The sequence below is a fragment of the Miniopterus natalensis genome, chromosome 1, assembly GCF_054644295.1.
Source record: "Miniopterus natalensis isolate mMinNat1 chromosome 1, mMinNat1.hap1, whole genome shotgun sequence".
Lineage (NCBI taxonomy): Eukaryota > Metazoa > Chordata > Mammalia > Chiroptera > Miniopteridae > Miniopterus > Miniopterus natalensis.
The window spans coordinates 96699545-96721158 of record NC_142081.1 but is presented as its reverse complement, the minus strand read 5'-3'; the positions used below and the strand labels follow the sequence as shown (position 1 = coordinate 96721158).

At 51.7% G+C, this 21614-nt stretch overlaps 1 protein-coding gene across 2 annotated transcripts in view; it reads right to left on the bottom strand.

The window, feature by feature from the left end:
* The window catches only part of CSPG4 (chondroitin sulfate proteoglycan 4), a 38128-nt gene that overhangs the window by 15220 nt on the left and 1294 nt on the right, over nt 1-21614 (bottom strand). Inside the window, exon 2 of one of the 2 annotated variants that reach the window (XM_016210567.2) lies at nt 3623-3786. In XM_016210567.2, coding sequence (XP_016066053.2) covers nt 3623-3786 — 164 coding nt within the window. Of the gene's footprint in view, nt 1-3492; nt 3787-21614 lie in introns of those variants that run through there. The other variant, XM_016210568.2, reaches the window with a different exon arrangement.

The following is a 21614-nucleotide window of genomic DNA, read 5'->3' as shown; positions in this document are numbered from 1 at the left end:
GGGGCCTAAACCCCAGCCTGGGCTTCCCAACCAAAAGCACCAGAACTGAGAAAGGTGCCCACATAACATCTGGCTGTGAAAAGCAGCTGGGTTTCTATCTGCGAGATGGCTGTAACTGCAGGCACCATCTTAAAGAGCCAATACACAAAGTTTCGTGTGAGCCACTCACCTTGGGCGTCAGCCGAGGGAGGGCAGAGTGGACTGGAGCTGTGTGAGGAGAATCTAGGGTTGTGGGCTCTAGAGATAGAGCTCAGAGGGTACCTTTCTGGACTCCTGTGCTGAGTCATTCCACCATACTGCAGAGGCAGACATTTACCTTCCAAGTATCTTTTGCCTGAGGGGGAAGCAATTGCCCCACCCTGCTGGAAACCCTCTCACCCTACCTCGTAGAGTTTCTACAGCCTGAAGCTCATTAATAGAATCAGATTAATCAGCCTGCAGGCAGAGACAGACTTCAGAGTGCTTTGAAATCTTTGCCTGATCTGCTTCTGGACCCAGGCATTGGAAAAGCAGACTTTGGTAGGCATCTTGGTTGTGCCCAAATGCACCAAGCCCCAACAGAGGGGACCTCAAGCCATGGGTTGTTGGTAGCTCCAAACAGGGTACTCAAGGTCAGTCACAAACAGTGTCTGACATTGGCCTGCACCAGAGACCTTCCAAAAAGACTGAGAGTCCTAGCAGGCCTACCTAATACACAGAAGCAACCCAAAATATGCAGCCGAAATGAGGAGACAAAAAACAGGCCCCAAATGCAAGATCAAGAGAAGTCTTCAGAACAAGAACTAAATGAAATGGAGATAGCAATCTAGCAGATATAGAGTTCGGGATACTGATTGTAAGAATGCTCAACAGCATGAAAAAAGATATGGAAACTATGAAGGAAATTGAGAATGACAAAGCAGAAATAAAGAATACATTGGAAGGAATAAACGGCAGATTAGAGGAAGCTGAGGATTGGATCAGTGAAATAAAAGAGGGCAGAAAAAATCACTCAGTCTGAGAACCAAAAAGAAAAAACAAAAAACAGGAGGACAGTATAAGGGAGCTGTGGGACAACATGAAATGTAACAATATTCGCATCATTAGAGTATCAGAAAAGGTTGAAAGTAAGCAAGGGTTAGAGAAACTGTTTGAAGAAATAATGGCAGAAAACTTCCTTAACCTGGTCAAGGAAAAAGTCACACAAGTTCAGGAGGCACAGAGAGTCCCAAGCAAGAAGAATCCAAAGAGGCCCACACCAGACACATCATAATTAAAATGCCAAAAATTCAAGACAAAGAATCTTAAAGGCAGCAAGAGAAAAGCAATCTTTCACCTATAAGGGAGCTCCCATAAGGCTGTTAGCTGATTTCTCATCAGAAACTCTACAGGCCAGAAGGGAATGGCATGAAGTATTCAAGGTAATGAAAAGCAAGGATCTGAAACCAAGACTACTCTATCCAGCAAGGCTATCATTCAAAATAGGTGGTGAAATAAAGATCTTCCCAGACAAAAAAAGGCTAAAGGAGTTTATCACCACCAAACCAGCATTCCAGGAAATGTTAAAGGGACTGCTGTAATTAGAAGTAGAAATAGAAGCATTGTAAGAAATGTTAAAGGGACTGATGTAATAATAAGAAGAAAGAGAGAGAGAAACATAGAAATAAAGAATTAAAATGGCAATAAATGAGGACCTATCAATAATAACCTTAAGGACTTTAAGGGAGAGAGCAACAGCAATACAGTTATAGTCGTGGACTTTAACTCCCCACTGACTTCACTGAATAGATCTGCCAGATAAAAAGTCAACACTATCTAACCCTACAACTTAAAGAATTAGAAAGCTCCCCTATGAAGGCATCTGGACAAGGGCTTTTGTTTGCTGGGAGTTTTTTTTATTTTATTACTGCTTCGATTTAATCAGTTGTTATTAGCCTATTCAGGTTTTCTGGTTCTTCCTGATTCAGTTTTACATGATTTCACTCATATGTGGAATCTAATAAACAAAATAGACTGAGGAACAAAATAGTTCCAGAGATATAGAAGCATAGAACAGGCTGATGAATCTCAGTGGGAAGGCAGGGGTGGGGGAATGGGTGGGGAGCAATTAATCAAAGAACTTATATGCATATATGCATAACCCATGGTCACAGACAATAGTGTGGTGAAGACCTGGGGGAGTGGATTGGATACAGGAGGGGAGGAGATCAATGGGGAAAAAAGGGGGGATATCTGTAATACTTTCAACAATGAAGATAAATTAAAAAAAAAAATTCTCCACATCATCTGGCCAGGCATGGCTCAGCAGTTGAGCATCAACCTAGGATCCAGAAGATCTTGGTTTGATTCTCGGTTAGGGCACATGCCTGGGTTGTGGGCTTGATTCCTAGTCGAGGGTGTGCAGGAGGCAGCCAACCAATGATGACTCTCTCATCATTGACGTTTCTATCTCTATCTCCCTCTCCCTTCCGCTTTGAAATCAATAAAGACATATTAAAAAAAAATAATAATAAATAAAGATATATTTTAAAAAATAAAAATAAAATCCCCCCCTCTTTCCTTGGTTAAGAGGTGCCATAAAAATTACCTTGGAATACAAAAGATTCCATCATGGGCACCTGGGAACTCCCTGCTGAGGGCCCTGAGTGGGGCAGCTAGGCTCAATGTTTAGGGACGGGGAGCCCAATCAGAGGCTCTGTGTTGTGAAGGTTTAGTAAGAAAAGCTCCCTGACCTAAAGGGAGGGGAGATCCTTGGGAGAGAAGGACATGGTCTGTCTCCAGGGCATTGACACCAGAACTGACTCTAGTGCAGTGCTTTCATAACCAGATGGTAAAATGGTCTTGGCAGAGTAGGGCAACTGAAAGAGCAGAGCACTAAGAACCCAGACCTTAGGAGTCCAAGTATGAAGCACCTTTGTAGGGGTGTGGCCTTATTGCATCTCGCAGAGAGGAAGGGTATCAGGACCAAGCTGTAACAGGCTGTGTTCAACAGTGACACTTTATGGCAGTGAGTAGCAGATGGGCTGATGGATGATTAGGTCATAGTCTTCTCAGTGTGGTATGGAATCAGATGGCTTTCATTTAGACTAAGACCTTGGGTTCTCGAACTCTTCATGGTTAGGGAGAAGCCTCAAGGGAGAGAGCCGGAGGAATCCTTGCTAATTTAGCTTGTGGTGATTTGAAGAATGAAATGGAAAAGTGAGGAAGCTGTGGCAGTATTGTTGTTACCATCATCGACAGATATGATTGGTGCTATGCAGAGCCCAGGTGAGCAGTGGGGGTGGGAGGGATGTCCATGCTGAGACTTCAAGGTGAAGCTAGAGTTGGGCAGGTGCAGGGAGTGGATGAGGCAGGTATAAGGCATGGAGTGAGAGAAGACCTGGCAGCAAGAGATCATAGATAACCAGGGAACTGAAAACCATCAGTGTGATCAGCACCCAAAGGCCAGCTAGAGTTGTGGTAAGAAGTGAGGTTGGAGAGCAGGAGGGCAGAGCCAGTTCATGAGGGACTCACAGCTTCTGGGATGCTGTTGTCCATCTCACAGTGGAGAACTTGAGACGCCAAGGTGAAAATGACTTGACAAGTTCACACAGCTGGTTAGGGGCCATTGAAAGCTAGAGTTCAGCAGGGAGATGTCACTGACCTCCAGGTGTCCAGAATAGAGCTGCAGGAGAAGATGGTCAGCTGGGCCTGCTGCCAGAAGAAGTAGGGCTTCACTCTGGGATGTGGAGAACTGTAGCCGTAGGTCTATGTTCTTTAGAATTGTGGCCACAAGCACCTCCAGGTGGTTCTCACCGAAGAAGGAGGCTGTGTGAGAGAAGGAGTTTTGGTCAAGTCTCAGACCCTTGCCTGGAGGAGGACAGGTGCTACAGAGCGAATGTGTGGGCTGCGGGGAAGGATTTCATGCTGGCGCACCCTAATGGTTCTTCCATGTGGCTGTCCCATGGGCCTCAGCTGTATCCCAGCACCTGCAGGCACCAGAAGGTATCCAGCCTAGATTTTGCCTTTGAAGAAGGCCCAACCCTGCAATTTCAAGCAACTCAGGCCTCTTCCTCAGAGGTCTCTGGGGTCAGGGGCCTCTGCCAGCAATGGCTCTGCTCCCCTAGGCCCCAGCAGAATCTCCATCCTGGGTCTAGACCCTCCTTGGCCTAAAGGGAAACCATTACTGGCAGGATCACCTGCCTGCTGGTTACAAATCCCAGGACTGGAGTTCCAGAAGAGCCACCTTTACACCCAACTGATCCTTGACCAAATCCTTTTCCTAAGTGCCCTTATACTTTGGCCACATTTTCCATGCTATGCCCCACCTCTGTGAGTTGGCTGGGGCCATGGCTAGGGCCTGGTGGTGTTATTGACAGACAGCCCACTCATCTTTGCTTTTCTCGTGGGCCATGCTCCCAACTACCTTTGGGGGTGGCAGAAGCAGCTTGTTTGGCCTGAGTCTACAGAGGAGCAAAGGTTCTAAGGCCAGATGGAGGCCACATGCAGTGCGGGACCCCAAATGGGCCAAAACTTCCTGCATCACCGCATGTTGCACCTGCTGTAGAGCTATTAATGGTCCCTGGTGAGCAATCAGATCTGGTCCCATTGTTTTCACCATGGCCAGGGAGCCCAGGATGAGAACAGTTGACTTCTCCAAGGAAGGGTCTGAGGCTGAAGACAAGGCCTGGGAGGAGTTGAGAGTCTGCTGGACAGGCCAGTGGACCTCCCAAAGCAGTAGGGGTTTCACAGGGTTAGTGGTCACTGTTCAGGGTCCCTTTTGTCCCATACTGGGACACCTTCTTTTTTAAGTTGCCATCTCCTTCCAGGCAGTTTCCTCAAATTAGCCTCCCTTGACCTCCAACTTGCTGCCGCAATTTCTAGTCTGTTCCTTTGTGGAGATTAGGGCCAAAAATAACTCTGAGTCTGTCCCCCAGATGTCCAAGGCTAGGAGAAGCAGACAGTAAAGGGTGAAAAAGATGATTCATCCCTGTTTGGCTTCCCTTAAACCCCATGTGAGTGAATAAAGGCTGATGGCCTTGATAGGGATGACCTGGCACCAGCTACATACCTGCTGGTCCTTGGCCAACCTGAGCCAGCCAACAGGTGCCTGAAAAAATAGCCACTGGAGGAGTCTGAGGCATGTATGCCCTATGGGCAGCCAGAACCACTCAAGGGATGTCCAAGACAGATAATGCTTTTCCCCTTGGGCTGAACTTAAATCCCCCCTAGTCATCTCCTTTGCTGGAACTCATTGGAAACATCAGAGCCTTTGTTTGGGAAGCTAAAGGAATCAAATAAGAACTGCAAAACCATCTGAGCAACATGGCCCAGCAAGCCTAGTGGACCTCAGTGCTGGTAAGGTACAGGTCAGGGGACTGGCAGGTGGCAGGCACCTATGGAGAGACTTATCTGCAAGGACATTGATTCTTAAGAACAAAATGCAGCATACTACACTGAGGGCACTACAGCAGAGAGAGTGGAGCACAGGGTCCCTGAAGAACAGGGCCACCACCATGGTGGGCTAGAGCTCAGCAACTGGCAAGAGCTGATTGCAAATTTTTAGGGATTTTGTGAGCCAGGTGATGTTGCCCAGTGATAATATTTATACCATGGAAAGAGGCCAATACCACAAATCAGGGCTCCCTGTCTCCCAGAGAGCCCATTGCTAAACATTTATCTGCCTACCACCCACAGAAGGCCCATCTCTCTCCCCTGTGTGGGAAAGAGCCCGCATACCCATCCACATTCTCTTTTGCTAAAGGTGGATATAAACCTGCTGGGGCATGATCAAGGTCAGGGCTTTGGACTAAGCAGGAAGTAGATGGCCAGCTCTAACCAACTTGTCTGCACTGCTGTCCCAGCAGGGGAGAGCAACAGCCAGTTTGGCCTGATTCTCCAGGCCCAAGTGGGAGGGCAGCAGGATGTAGGGGTACTTTCCAGAGGGCTGGATTCTGAATGGGCTCATTGAGGGGCTGGGCACTGCTATTTCCAGTGGGGCCAGGAGGGAAGGGCTCACACAAGCAGCCTTGTGCTGTGCTGGGTGTGTGCAGGCCAGGCAGACCCTCCACCCTTCCCCAACAGAGGCTTCTGAGGCCTTGCTGGCCAGGGTTTTGGAAACTATGACAGTCCTCCCCACCTCGCCACCCCTACTTTCTGTTCTCGGTCTTCTGCCCCTCTTACTGTCTCTGATGGGCTTTAGTTGCAAGAACTTAGAATCTCTGTCCTGGGAGGTGGGGGTGGGCATTGGAGAGGGGCTTTGAATGGATAGGAGGTACCGGATAAAGAAGTAATGAGCTAGAAGTCAATCCCTAAGGGCTTCCTGGGGGGGATAAAGGTGGTGTAGAGGAGCAGAGAGGGAGGGGAATGGGCAGCAAGGACAAGTGAGAGACTGGCAGGAATATATAGGCTCTGGAAAGTTGAAGACAGAGGAGTAGATAGAGGGAAAGGTAATACGCCTAAGCTGGGCTTAGTGACCTGATGGGGTGTTGGGTGGTGAGGGAGGAGAGGAGGCATTAGAACTGCCTAGAGACCTTCCCTTAAATCTCTTGAGTCAAGAAGACCCATGATTCATCAAAACACCAGCTCAGGCCTGCAGTAGCTGGAGAAGAGCTCAGTGTAGGCCTCTGGGCCACCATTTTGTAAAATGAGCATTTCTTTCCAATCCTTCCTCCTCCTTCCTGTGGGTATTAGTCCTGGAGGTTCCTCTCCCAATCCAGAGGTCTGTTCTCTAATATGGGTGTGCAGAGGGTTCATATTGTGGGCTGCTAGGATGGTACCAAGCCTTCAGAATGGTGGGAACAGGATGCCCCACAGGGTCTGGGGGATAAGTAAAGGAGCAAGAAGAGTCCTACATGTATGGGTTTCTCTGCCTGGATGAAGGCATGTAGGTGAGTGTACAGGGCTATATAGATGTGCATTTGCATGTGTGTGCAAGGGTGTGGGTGGTTGCTGGGGGTGTGTTTTGGATTTACATAAGGCTATTTGTACGTGTGTGTGTGTGTGGGGGGGGGGGGGGCACAGAGCTGCCAGGACAGAGCAGCAATTTTGCCCAAGCCTGTCTTGCCTCTCAGTGCCCACCTGCCATGACTTGGCTGGGTCTGGCTCCATGAAAGGAACCTTGTGTTCCTGGAGGGTTCCTGCCCCTCCTGCTCGGCACTCATCCATCCAAGAGGTTTACTGAAGGTGGATAAGGCCCATAGCATCCCACCCTTCCTGCCCATGAACAGGGCACTGCTGTCTGGGTCCAGGACTGGGCAGCTCCATCCCTCTTCCTGAGACAAGGGCTGGGATCACAGAAAGAGCTTGTGTCTTTCCCTACCAAGCCCCTTCTCACATGGGGAGGTGAAGCCTAGACCAAGGGCCCCTGACAAGCCACCCTCTGGCAGGGCACAGGTTATGTGGGCATCTTCTGGCTCCCTGGGCAGACTCCTAGGATGTTTGTGAATGGGAACTTGGTCCCCGCCCCTGGGGGACCCCAAACATGAGGCTTACTTCCATCATGATGCCCAAGTATCTGCCTGTCAACAGGCTCTTGGGACAAGGGGCAATGTATGCATAATCAGGCTGTAGACCCATTCCCAGGCTAGGAGCAGGTCTAAAGCATGGGTGCCTTTCCAGGCTAGGGGCTGCTGCAGATCCTGCTCCTTCTGAGTCTTTAGAAACCCTGGAGCTAGCCAGACTGTCTCTCCCTAGCTCTGTTTCATCTCTCCTTGTCTCTGTCTTGGCTCTTCAGCCACCCTGCTGCCTGTCTCTGCCTCTGCTTTTCCTCGCCTCTCCCTGTTTTTGTCTTTGCCTTCCGTCTTCCCTCTGTCCCATCCTGGCTGTAACTGGGAGCATCACTCTTGCTCCAGAACAGTCGCAGTCTAGAGAGCCTGGCATGGGGCCTCTTGCCTCCTTAGCCCTGGGTCCCCACTTCCTGGGCAATGAGTTCCACAATATCAAAGTTCTCTGCAGCTCTGCCTGTAATAGGGGGACTTGGCTTCTACTTCTTAGAAAACCCGAGGCCCCAGAGGAGAAGCAATTTGACAGAGAGAAGCAGAAAGCCTGTAGTCCCGGCCCTGCCACCTGTCCAGGCACCCCCACCCTCACCCCACCCCTCCCTGGTCATTGATCCTTATGTTCATGCTCCTGCCACATTCCTGGTCTCCTGGGGGCAGCCAGGCGGCCCCACAGCCAGCATGCGTCATGGGCAGCAGCAGCATTCCTGGGTGTCTGCTGCTGCCTGACTTTATAAGGGAGAAAGTTTGGGAGCTGAGATCGCTGGGCAGGATGGCCGGTGGGGAGTGCCTGAGCCCACGGTCAAGTGTGAATGGTGGGAGACCTGGGCATGTTGTCGAGGAGGGACTTATTGGTACTGAGACATAGCAGGAGCTGAGAGATGGATGGTGAGAGAAGGGAGAGCCTCATTCTTTGATTCATTCATTCACAAATACAACACTGGAGTGATGAGGATATAGAAGGAGAGCCAACCTGGGAAAGACAGAAAGCCTGAAAAAGATATTAAAACTGAGGATGGAAAATAAAGACTCTTCCTCCACAAAGACTGAACTCAGGGATCAGACTGAGGCTGAAGGGAGATGGAGGAGGAAATACCCAAGAGAGATGAAGGCAGGATATCGGCAGTGAGCCTACTGCTGTGGACAAGAGCGAGGAGGGTGAGGAGGGGACAGTTGGGGAGGGAGGGGTTCCTGCTCTAGTTGCAGCTGGACTCTTCCACCGTAGCCCCTTGTCACTAGGGGTGACAAATCCTGGTTCCAGATCAGGGTAGGCAGGGGTGAGGCTGAGACAGTCCCCCTGGGGAGTCTGAGGAACTGCGGGTGGGGTGTTCTGGGAAGGCCAAGGCAAGGTTCTCTGCAGTGTGAAGGGTCCTTTGTTTTCCCTCATGGATGAGTGTGTGAATGGCCCTGTGTGAGAGCAAGGATGGGCCAGGTGCCCTTTCTCTGCAGCTGGACCCTCCCTGAGGTCACCAGGCCCTCTGGACCTCAGGCCAGATCCCCAGCACTCTGCTGCCCAAGCCAGGGAACCTCTAAGGAGACTGGGGTAGGGTGGAAAATTCCTCCTGATTTAGAACCTGGTGGGGCTGATGCTCCCTATGCTGCCCCCTCCTATTGCAGAACTGGGAGAGCAAATGTACTGGTATGAGGACTCAGTCCCACAGAGCAGCACCGATCCTAGCCCTTGCACAGTGGGTAGCGGTGGGAATGAGTGTGGGACAAAGGAGGATTCGGTGTGGTAGGCCCAGCCCAGCTCTGAGTACTAGACCATGAGTTTCCTGGCCAGCCATATCTGTCTACCTGGGCTCCTGGGCAAGGGAGAAGCTGTCACTGTGTCTATTCAGATGTCAGCTCCTCCCTCAGCATGTCCCAGAGTCCCTCCCATCCCCACAAGCTTCAAACCTCTACCCTCCCAAACTTTCACTTCCCCCATGCCTGTTACCTCCAAAGGTAACAAGGGGCAAAGTTACAGGGACAGATTTCAGGCAGACCAAAGATATGACATAACCTGCCTGTGGTGGTGACATTGGGGTTGCAAGATCCAAGTTTGAGATGGCTCACTACGTGCCAGGGCTGGCTGCCTGAAAGATGCTCACACACCTGCAGACCCTCAGTGCTCACTACCTGTGTCCTTGATTCCAAATTGAGTCTATAAGCCAGGGCCATCCCAGCTCCCTCAAAGCATGCCCATAGGAATAACAGTAGATTAGCTCAAAGTCACAGGGAACTTAAAACAGCAGCCATTCCTGTTCTTCTCAGGAGACAACAGCTTGTCCTAGTAGAGTGTAGGAACACCAAGCTCCTGTGCTTGTGGGCAAACCCCCGTCTTTACATCTCAACACTGCCGAGACCTCAGCTGTGGTCACCATCCCTCCTCACTTTGAGAACCCTTCACCATAAGACTCACTCTCAGGGTATTTGACCTTGTGTTTGGCTGCCAGGCCAAGGAGGGCAGGGCAGGACAACGGGCTTCCTCAGCTGTTGGCTGGGCCCTCACCCTGGTCACTGGCCTCAGCTAATGGTCTTCTAACCAAGCACCTGGAGGCCATCCATACCAAGGGGCATACACTGAGGAACATGCCCAATTTAGGGACCCCCTCTGGAAGGTGAGTGCCCCTGGAGAGGAAGCAGGGGACCAGTGGGGTAAGATGCTGAGCTTGGTCCACAGACACTGATGGGGCAGGGCTGGTGCCCTGGGCTCCTAGCCATGTGTCTCTACCCTGGGGCCACATGGGACACAGAGGAAGTGGGAGAGAAAATGAGAGGCTTTGCTGGAAGAAGCAACCCAGAGTCCACCCAGGCTGGAAGGCTGGGGCAGGAGGAAGCAGGGCCCTCATTGCTGTCTTTGTGGAAGCCTGCTGTTCTCCAACCCGGAGGCATGGAGGGGTGGAGCTTCTGTGACTTGGAGCAATTCTGAGAGGCTTTTCCTTGCCTTGTGATTCTCCTCCTTATACAGTGAGGATTTCTAGGCCCTCTTCCACATTCCCTTTCCCCTGGCTTTCCTGGCCCTGGAGGGAATATGGATCTCTCATCTCAGTTGACCAGGCTGAGGTAGGGGTTCTGGAGAGAAGAAAGAGCGAGAGAGCTTGCCTGGCATCAGGCCTGCCCAGCCCCTCACTCCCAACAGGTGAGAGAGCTCCCATTTTACGGGTGAGGAAAATGAGGCAAGGAGAGCAGTTACCTGTGCTGGGGCCTAAAGAGCAGCTGTGGAGTGGGATTAATCATCCCGTTGGTGTGGTTCCTGAGCCTGGTGCTGTGGGTATCAGGGTGGGGTATGCACACAGAAGGGGAGTGTGGGTCGCTATGTGTGACTTGGAAGTGGAGCATCTGCCTGGGTGTGAGAACTGGCCCCCTGCCTGGGGGAGACACACTTTTTCCCTTTCTGTCCTCAAGATTCCCTCTTTCAAGGTTGGGGGTGGTTGTGAGGGGAGAGAGTGAGGAAGGGGGGAGAGCATTTGTTTTCCATGCATTTGGCAGCTGGCCTCTCCCAGCATTGCTGGATAGGTTCTGGCTTTGAGGCTAATGGATCAAGGAGGGGCCTTATTTGGGCTGGCTGAGGATGGCACATTTCAGAAAATAGTGATAAATGAGACAGCCCTGAAGAAGGTTCCTCCCTGATCCACCAGCGCATTGAGGTTTTAGAGGTCAGGGAAAAGGCTGGAGAGGTGGGAAGGTTGGGTTCCACCCAGGGTGAGAAGCCTGCAGCCAGGAATCTGAGGGGCCATCCCCTCTATGGCAGAATCCCTTCTGCTCTGGGATGAGAAACTGCTGAGGGCAGGCTGCTGGAGTGGTGCCTCAGCGTTTCCCTGAGCCTGGCAGGCTGGGCTTGGAGACAGTGAGTATGTGAGCTGGGATGGGGGGACAGTGGAAGCCATGACTCTTGGTCTGGACAGAGGTCTGGACCAATTTGGCCTGGCTTGTGCTTAATAGGCTGTGTGCTTTGGAGAAGATACCACTATCTCTGCCTTAATTTTCCCATCTGAAATATAGGGAAGGGAGGTAGGATGACCCCACAGACAGAGGTCCCATGTCCTGGGGGAAGCAGAGGCTTGGGTCAAGGACACCCCCCACCAACACACACACACACTACACTCAGAGCCACATGCTGCCATACTCTCTCTGGCCTCAGTTTTCCCGCCTGTGAAAAGGGACCTGGGTGGGGAGACTGACACATACACCTGGGCCCTGGCCAGCTCAGCCCAGCCCGGCCCAGCAGGAACTGCTGGTAGAGAGGTGTGGTCACTACAGTGGGTACAGCAGAATACACCTCTGGCCTAAAGGACCACAGGCCTGGCCAGACGGGAAGCTCTTTAGGACCGGGCCAGGAGCCTGTGTCTAGTGCCCAGGGCACCTATCATCCAGGAGGACCATACACATGTGCTGACAGAGGAAGCATCAGCATCTAAGGGAATACAGAGATTAAATGGAGGTGGCATTTGGCCCATGTGAGGGATTTCCTATTGGCAGAGCTGACAGAAGACAGAACAGCAAGCTCCTTGGTGGCATGCTGACAGGAGAGTAGACCAGGTAACCTCAGAGTCCTTGCTAGTGGTCTCTGTGCTAACCAGGTGCCCCAGAGATCCTCAGACTGAGTTTCTCCCCAACAGGTCTGAATTCTCTTGGCATAGGTCCCTGCCTAGCATGCCCACTAACTCTATAGACCCTTCTAGCCTGTCAGTAACTACAAGCTGTGCCCACCCTGCCACACTCCCTAGTCCATTTCTCTTTCCTGGCCTCTGGCACCACCTCTTTGCTGTGGTACCCATGTCTCTGTCTCTGGCACCAGCCAATGCCCCCTAGACAACTATACCAGGAACCCCCTAGGGCCCCCCAAACCCAAGCCCACCAGTCTCGAGCCAGAGTCACTGTTATCTCTACCCTAACATGCTCCCTATCCAGTGAAGGCCCCACCACCCACCCACTGCTGGGCATAAATCTAAAAGTTGCTTCTGACATTCTCTCTCCTACCTCCTCATGGACATCCATCCTACCCTTAAATTCTTCAAATTCATCTTCCCCTCTTGCTCCTCTGTACTATCCCACAAGGCAGATGGCCACCATCCCTTGCCTGGCTTAATGAATTTCCTGCCTCTTTCTGCTAATAGCAGCCATAGTTAACCTAAAATGAAAGTCACTCCATCACGGTTCTTTGCCTGGAAGCCTTTGATGGCTACCTATTGCCCCATGATCAAACCCCAACTCCCTAGTGCAGCACTGATGTGGGTACTGGGTGACCTTGCCCCTGCTCCACAGGCTCTCCTGTGCACCTTCCTTGAACACCATACGTGCCACCCTCACCAGACCTTGGGCTGTTTTCCATCCATACCTGTCAGGTCCCTACTCCCAGCCTCTGCTCAGGGCCTTCTACCTGGTGAGTTCATCTTTCTTTGTATTGGGGGTGCAAAGATACTCAACTGTGGCTTGGGGAGTTGTGTCACTGCCACCTCTTTCCATTAACACTGTGAGTTTTGGGACAAGACTGGCTACTTGGTGAAGGGAGATGGGAAGAACGGAGGGAGGGCCCAGCAGGGCCAGAAGGGCAGTGACATTCCCTAGTGGACTGCTGGCAAGGGCTGCACCTGGGGGACTGACTAGCTCTCCCCAGCCTTGTCTCATCTCCAGGCTTCTTTCAAGTTCCCCTCTGCCTGACAGGGCCCCAGTCAGTGCCCAGAGGCAGGGGCCTGGACACAATGTCCCCACCTTGCCCCAGCCAGGGAGTGCTTTTCTGGGCCTGTGGTAACAGTCTGCTGTTTTGTTTTTTTTTAAAAAGAAAATAGAATCAGAGCCCCTATTTATAGCTGAAGGCTATAGCACAGACAGGAGATGGATGGGATTTGAGGCTCTGCAGGCTCCAATCGGGCTGGGAGGTGGGGCCTCCCAGGCCCCCTCCCCCCTTTCTCAGCTGCCAAGGAAGTGCCTGTGGGATCTTGACACTCCCTGGGACAGGATGTAGCTGTGCTTTGGGACATAGGAAGGAGGGGACTTGGGTGAGCGAAATGGAAACTTTCTCTCTGGACTGGTCCCTGGGGCCCAGAGTCCCTATGGAAATGGGTAGAGGTAGGTGTGTCATGTCTACTGGGCAGGCAGAGAAGGATCTGTGGAGGTGCCAGCTGCAGAGGGAGCACTAAGGACTTCACCAGGACTGGGTAAAGGAAGAACAGAGGAGGGCCAGAGAGATGGGGTTGACAGAAAGAGAGAGACAGGGAGGGGAGAGAGTTCTGCGGCCCGGTTGTTCCTGTATGTTGAAGGGACATAGAGCAAGGAAAGGTTTGAAGTGGGGGTTTCTGTCTGACAGAAAGTCTTCCTGGTGCTCTGGGCAGAGTGGTCAAAGTCTGAGTTGGATTCAGTGAAGAAAGGCAGGAATTAGGCATCTCTGTGGCCGTTACCTCAGAAAGCCAGGCCATGCTCACTCCTACCCCACAGGGTCCAGGGCCTGGAAACCCTCTGTTCCTGGCAATCTCAGGGTGGGAAGCCCAGACCAATTTGGAAGCAAAGAAATGCTGTGGCAACAGAGCTAATGCATATGGGATTTGTCACCAAGATCCCTGAAGGACTATTCTGGGCAAATTGGGCAGAGTAATGTCAGGACCACTGGGGACGGGTTTGGGCTCTGGATTGCTAGTGGGTGAGTTCCCCAGGCTTGTAGGTGTTACAAGCTGAGGCGCTAGCCTGAGCTCACACCTGCCAGCCTCTATTCTGACCCCTCCCTCAGTTGGATCACTGGGGGCTTCAGCCTGGGGTGTGTGTCGTGGAGCCATAACCACACTGGTGACTCAGACAGTTAAAAAAAGAAATAGCTCCAAGCGGTGACTCAGCTGGCTCCAAGGGGCTGGGTGGGTCTAGCTGGTACAAGATGGGGTGGTCTGGGTTTATTTTTGGCAGGGTGGGGCTGCGTCAAGGGGTATAAGATGGGAACTTGGGATGGAGAGAAACTGCTACTCTCATTCTGGGAGAGTCCCAGGGCTCTGTGCCACAGAGGAAATCAGTTTCCCAATGCCAGGAGCTCTGGCAGGCTGGGCTGCCTCTCAGCCCTATCCCAGGCCCAGCCTACCTTGCTATGTGGCCCAGAACAAGCATCTGTCTCTCTCTGGACAGAAGCAGAATCCCCTGTCCTATTCCTAAGAGGCTTGAGCTCAGAATTTCAGAGTTAACCTTGGAGAATGAAGATCCTACATCTCCACACTGTATATGCTCCCCACCTCTTCATCACTTAGTAGCTGGCTTGATGATCAGATCGAATCAACTGTTGTGTTCAAGTAACCCTTATTTTACTTAATGGCCCCAAAGTGCAAGACTAGTGATGCTGGCAATTAGGCTATACCAAAGAGGTGTGAAGTGCTTCCTTTAAGTGAAAATGTGTGTATGTATAAGCATACCTCGGAGATATTGAGGAATCCATACCATCACAATGAAGCAAACATTGCAATAAAGTGAGGCACATTAATTTTTTGGTTTCCCATTGCATATAACGGTTATGATTTTACTATACTGTGGTGTATTAACTGTACAATAACATTATGTCTAAAAAAACCAATATATATACTTTAATTAAAAATACTTTATTGCTGCCCTGACCGGTGTGGCTCAGTTGGTTGGAGTGTTGTCTGATGCACCAGAAGGTCATGGGTTCAATCCCTGGTCAGGGCACATACCTAGGTTTTGGGTTCAATTCCTGGTCTGGGAGGTAACCAATTGATGTATTTCTCTCACTTCGATGTTTCTCTCTTTCTCTCTCTCTCTCCCTCCCTCATATCAATTAAAAAATACTTTATTGCTAAAAATGCTATCCACGATATGAAAAATGGCACCAATAGATTTGTTTGACACAGGGTTGCCACAAAACTTAACTTGGTAAAAAAATGCAATTATCTGTGAAGCACAATAAAACTAGGTGTGCCTGTTTAGGAAAGAACATAGTATATATAGGGCTTGGTACTATCTGTGGTTTCAGGCATCCACTGGGGGTCTTGGAATGTATCCCCCATGGATAAGGGGGAATAACTGTACCTGTCCGTGGGGGGACTCAGCTGGGTTTCAGATGGGTGGCTGGAAGCATGTGGGCACCAGAGGCCCAGAAATAGAGCCTCAGCCAGCAGCTGGTGCCTGGATTTTATTAGCACACATCCGGGGAGATAGCTGGACTCTGCCCACAGGTCTGTTGAGAAGAGTTACCCCTATGAGGGTGAAGGCAGAAGATGCCCACACACTGCGATTTCAAGTTGGGGGTCCAGGCTGTGGCTAAATTCTTATCCAGAGTGTCCCTCCAGTGGCATTCCCCAGGCTGCTCATTTCCTGAAATTCACTTCCTCTCCCCTCTACCAACTCTGATCTCACACAAACTGGGACTCATCACCAACATCCCAATGGCTCCAAGCAGCCCGGGCCAGAGAGGGTCCCCACTCCCTCGGTCCGCATTTTGCTCCTCACTATGGAGCCACTGCTGCTTAATGAGTGGTAACGGCCCTTGGGGACTCTGGCAGCTGAGCCATCTCATGGCCTTGGACTTCTGCCCTTATCTCTGGAGGAGCTCCCCAAGGGATGGGCAGAGGGGGAGAAGACAGGTGGTTAGGCTCCCTGTCATGTAGGAGGTCCTCGTACCTGTCCTCTCTTTGTCCCCACTCACCTGCTTCCAGGACAGGTCTGAGTGTCATTTGGTCATTTGTTCAGTACGCGTTGATTGTATTGTACTCCGGCTCAATGATCTCCATCCAAGGGACTATTAGGATTTGGTGCTGGGCCGGGAGGGGCTATCCTGCTTCTTCTCAGCCCAGGGGTTCAGTCAGATGCAGACCCCCTCCTTTTCCCCTCCCGTTTTCTGAAGGGTCCTGGGCAGGCTGTCAATGGCTGGCTGACAGCTCCCTTGGGAGCCTACCTACTATTTTCTACATCACTTTGTCCCACACAGACCCCCTCACAGGGCCACCACATCCAGTCCTCCACCTTGAGAACCTTCTGAAACATTCCTAAGCAGGAGACCCCATTTTGCTGGGGCAGTCCCCATTCCAGAAGGAGATGGTAATAGAGTAACAGCAACCGCAGGAGCAGGTACCTACTCCAAGCAAAGGGCTTTCATCCTTGACAAACAGAGGAGGTAGGAATTATTTATCCATTTTAGAGAGGAGAAAACTGAGGCTTACAAAGGCCAAGTCACTTGCCTGAGGTCATGCATCCAGTGGTAGGGCTGGAATTAAATCCTAGACTCTCTTAACACTGTTCTTTACCGTCATGTTCCTGCCTCTGTCCTCCCCCAGCCCTGTATAGGTTCCCAGAGCTGAGGACTCACAGTTGGGAGAGGTGGAGCCTGAGTCAGAACTGAGGGTGGAAGGGAGCTCAAAACACCCAAAAAGGGTGATTTGTTCCTTCCCTGACCACAGTAGGAAGTGCTTGTATGTGTGTGTGGGTGTGCGTTTGGGCCTGAGGCCTGCCTGGCTGGCCTAAAGCTGTAGGAGCTTGAGGCTTGTCCCAGCCACTGTATATGAGGGAAGGGGACAGGGAAGGGTTGGTGTCATGGGAATCAGCATCATGGGCCCGCTGATATTTATAGTTGCCCCCTCCTGAAATGTGGGTGGGGGAGGAGCTGCCCTTAGGTGGGAACGGAAGTTGATCTCCTCTCCCAGTCCCCTTTATGTCCCCAGAGAGCAGTCTGGCTCAGGCCAGAGGCCCTGCTCTGGTGGTAGAGCTGGGGGCTGTGTCCTGAGTTGGGGGTTTCCACCAGGACTTCTGTCACAGGGGCTTAACACTCTCTTTGCTAGGCTCTGAGCCAGGCTGCTGAGCAACACTGTGTGTGTGTGTGTGTGTGTGTGTGTGTGTGTGTGCGCGCGCACGTGAGCGCGCATCTGGTCTCGCACACATGCTCCTACTGTGTTACACTGATGAAGGTCATGGACCAGGAGGCAGAGGCCAGATGAAGTTAGGGGAAGAAAAGCCTGTAACCTCATAGAGATGCAGGGCGGGGACCCAGAAGGAGGGCAGACCAGGCTGTGGGCCTCAGCAATCAATGGTTAGAAAGGCTCCCATAGGTGGTGGTGCTGGAACTGGACCTTGAAGGATGGGGAGAAAAAGGGAAGACCAATTGTAGGGAACAGGCTGGGCAAAGGTGGGAGGGTGTCAGGGTTTATGTATTATTATCTGATGTCCTAGTTCATCAGGCAGGCTGTGGGACACAGGATCACCTTTAATGTGGAGGCTGATATATTGAGGCAGGGGAAAAGGCCCAGTCCAGTCATGGTGCCTTTACAGGCAGGTGGCATCACAAGGCTCTTGCCTACTTGGATGCTTAGGAATGTCCCTTTTGGCTCTAGGAGGGGTAGGAGTGGAATGCTGGGGCAGGGGGGGCCAGGCCTCCAGGCCTGGCTGGGAGGAAGCTGGGACTGTGTTCTGTTCCTGCCTTCAGGCCCTCAGACTGTGTCTGCCTGGGGAAGAATAGCTTCCAGGGGTCCTTAAAAACAATCATGATTTGGATTCTCTGAAAACCAGGAAGTTATTCCTTGTATCTGACCTGAATCTCCTCTGCTCTCAGTATGTTTTAACTCAAAACAATTCATTGGTTTTCAAGTTTTGACTATTATTATTATTTTTTAGTCACAGAATACTTTATCGAAAATAAAACCCCAATTTATAAATGTATGTTCAGCTGCTAAGCATGAATTAGGGTAGGCCATGCATCTCATATTTCCAGATATAAAGCCCTGAATGTAAAGCCCTGGGACACCTTGGGCACAGTCTGGAAATCCCTGGTTGGCTCAGTGATCTCCATGCCCCTTTGTGGGTTCAGTCCTGTGCACAGCAAGATAGTGGAGACCCCTAAGAAAAGCAGATGGGAGGTCTGCTCTCGGGGAGCTGATGGTTTTGTGGGCAAGATCACACCTGAAACAGGGTACAAGAACAAAGAGTAGAGAGGCCCAGTCCCTACTCTGCTAAGGACTTGCTGTGTGACTGTGAGAAAACAGTTGCCCCTCTCTTGGTCCTGGTTTCCCTGTGAACCATGGGGGGCTGGCCTGAGATGGGCAGTCTCTGAAGTAAGGTCTGGGAGGGGGGCAGTCTTGCTGACCCACCATGATAGTTAAGCTATGAGAGAGACACACACTGAAACAATTTAGCATGAACAGTGGTGGGAGGCCTGGCAGAGCCAGCTCCTTTGAAGGCTGAGAGCACGGCAGGGCATGGGCAGGAGTTGAGTGGGAGGAAGGAATGGTTAACAGGATAGGCACTGTCCAGAACATGGGTGAGCCATGCCACCAAGCCATGCTGCTGGCAGCCCCAGAGCCACTACCCGACATCTGAGACAAATGTGGCTTCCTTTGCCATTCCATCTGTTGGCGGAGGAGTGGGAGGCTTTCTTGAAGAGGATTTGCTTATGCTGTGAGAAAGTGGAGAGGATTTGGAAAGGTAGGGGGGTCAGAGGGGTGTGGGGAGACGGGAACAGATATCTGGAGACCTCAGGGAGATGTTTCTCCCCTGAAGACCTCTCTCTCTCCCCTGCTAGGGGCCTGAGCCCACTGGTGGGTGGCTGTCTGGGAGAGCCAGCTGTTGTTGGGGTGAATGAGAACACCATGGCCTGTGTGCCTAAAGAGTAACCTGAGGCCATTCCCTCCTGTTCTTTGAGATTCATTTCCTCAGCTGTGAAAGGGGAATGTTTCTTGACTTGTAGGGCTGTGAGGCTGCATGGGAATATGATTAGCTCTCCCACAGGGTATCTCTGGAGGTAGGAGCCTTATTATAACATAGCTCCATCCTCTCCCCTGTTTGGAGCTATGGACTCTCCTGAGAATCAGGAAGAACTAGGACTCCCTACCTCAGAGAAAAATCCAAGTACAAAAGTGTTCATACGAATTCAGTTCATTAAAAAATTACTCTTACACATTCAATAACAATGGTAATACAGTAGTTCTGAAACACAGCTGATGCTTGCACCTGGAGAAAGAGCATGCAGGCCCAGAAGGCTCTACAGAACTGGATATATGCTGGGGCAGGGGGCATGTTGGAAGCAAAAGGAGAGCTGGATGGGGCCAGAAATTGGGGGACAGGCAGTGAAGGAGCAGAGGGACCAGGGAGGGAGCAAGCTCAAGTCCCAGATCCAAAGGCCCCCTTTTTCATTTGTTCCTGGCACCAAATAGGAGCTATAGCTCAGCATTAGCACCCCTGGCTCCATCTTGTCCTCACCTCCTTTCCCCCAGGCACCACCCAGCCGGGGTCTGTGAGATATGAGGCTTGGATTCCCAGGCAGGGAGGCAGCAGCCACCCTGGGTTCCTGGCAGCAGCCATGCACCCAGGTCTGTGAGGGCAGCTGGCTGTGTGCCGGGTTGTCTGTACTCATGTGTGAGCCCACATCTGTGTGCACCAGTGAGTGCGTACCTCAGGGTTATTTCCAACTCTTCCTCGTCTGCCTGCCCCCTCCTGGGCAGCACGCCCAGTTCCCAGACTGAGCCTATACACTTCCTCTGAGAACTCCCCACATGCTCCACTCCCTCCTAGCCACCGCCAGTGGCTTGGCCCACCTGGCCTGGCCCCCTTCTGGGCCTCCTAGGCGGCTGCACTGAAAGGTCCTTCTTGTACTGCCAGGCAGGCAGGCAAACACTGGGAGGGAGGGCTCAGTTAGACTTGTTCTGAAACAGCTTTTCTAGAGTCCCAGAGGGCTGGGCTGAGGGCCCTAGCCCCTGCCCTGCCCCAGAGGCTCAGGATAGCATGTGCATGGCTCAGAGACTGTCTTTAACATCATTGGTCCCCCCAGACCATCCAACAGAGTCTGCCCTCATTCTATTCCTTGCACCTGATCCCCCATGCTCTCTAAGATACCCCCATCCAGGTTACACAGGAGCCCTTCCTGCCAGGTACTCCTGCCTCAGTCCCACTTCAGCCCCTCACCTTCTACCTTTCAAAGTCAGCTACACCTGGCCAAGGAAGAGATGCAGGAGCCACTGGCCCTGCATGCTCTGTACTCACTCTGACCTCCAATTTTGCCACATCAGCTCAAACCCAGTCTTCCCCAATGCTTATCACTCTGCTGAGGGCCTCCCACAGTGCGCTGAAAGAGCTGGACCCCACACTTATCACTCACAGTCACAGTGACCCAAGCCTAGTCCCCACACAGGCAGAAACACCCTCAGAGCAGGACTGGAGGCTCTTCCCCAGGAGCTGGGCTTCTTTGTGGAACTTAGAACACTTTGCTTCCTCCCTGGGGCCTCAGTTTCCCTGTGTGTACAATTGGAAGGTTGGCCCAGATGCTGTCCAAGGGTGCTCGACTCTCAGGCCCCGTTTCTTGGCTGCCTGATATGCCTCACTCTGGTACCTAGATCTTGAGGGCCTTTGGGTCCGGGGTATCCAGGGGTGGTGGGAGTGATGCGCTCCTCAGGCAGGGGCTGCCCCTATTGCAGAGACCAGGGCAGGGAGTTAACCAGGCATGGTGACAGAGATGGGTTTTTGGAGGGGAGCTCTGCCTGGGAGGGGAAAAGGACACCAGCTCACCCAATCCCTACCCAATTCCAAATTCTTCCTAAAGGCAGGGGTTGGCTTAACATTATAAAGCCCCACTGGCATCATGCCACTGCCCTCTCTAAAATCTTTCTTGGCTCCTCAACAGGGCATAGGCAGTAAGCTGCATTTTGTCATTTAAAAGTTTCTGTGCCCCAGTGCAATCGCTTTTCCTGGCTTGTGCTCAAAATGTGCCTTTTAGCCAGGCTGCTGGCCTTCCTATCCCAACATCCCTCTGCTTATACCTGCCTCAGGGCCTTTGCTCACAGAGCCCCTTCCTGCAGTGCTGACCCTTTCACGTCCTCCAAGCCTTGGCTCAAGCATCACCCTCTGTCCCACCCCAGCTTGCCTCTGAATTTCTCTTCTCCATATTCTTTACCTGGATCTTTGCAGACACGATAGGAATTGCTGTTTGAGTTTTAATTTGCTTTTGTGCCTCCTGAATGAATCCAAGCTCAGTTTATAAATTCCTGTGCACTCATTGTCCAGCATGGTAACTGCACTTTGTTGATGCTGAGGAGGTTTTGAGAGGCTCTCTCAGTTGAAGCCAAGGAAGTGGTGGTGCTGGAAATTTTCCCTTGGCTGGAGGCTGGGGGGCTACATGAGTGGACCTCCCCAGTCATGTCAGATGCCCCCTTCCTATCTCTCTAGAGACCCAGCCCATCACCCAGGTCCTGAGACCTTGGAGGA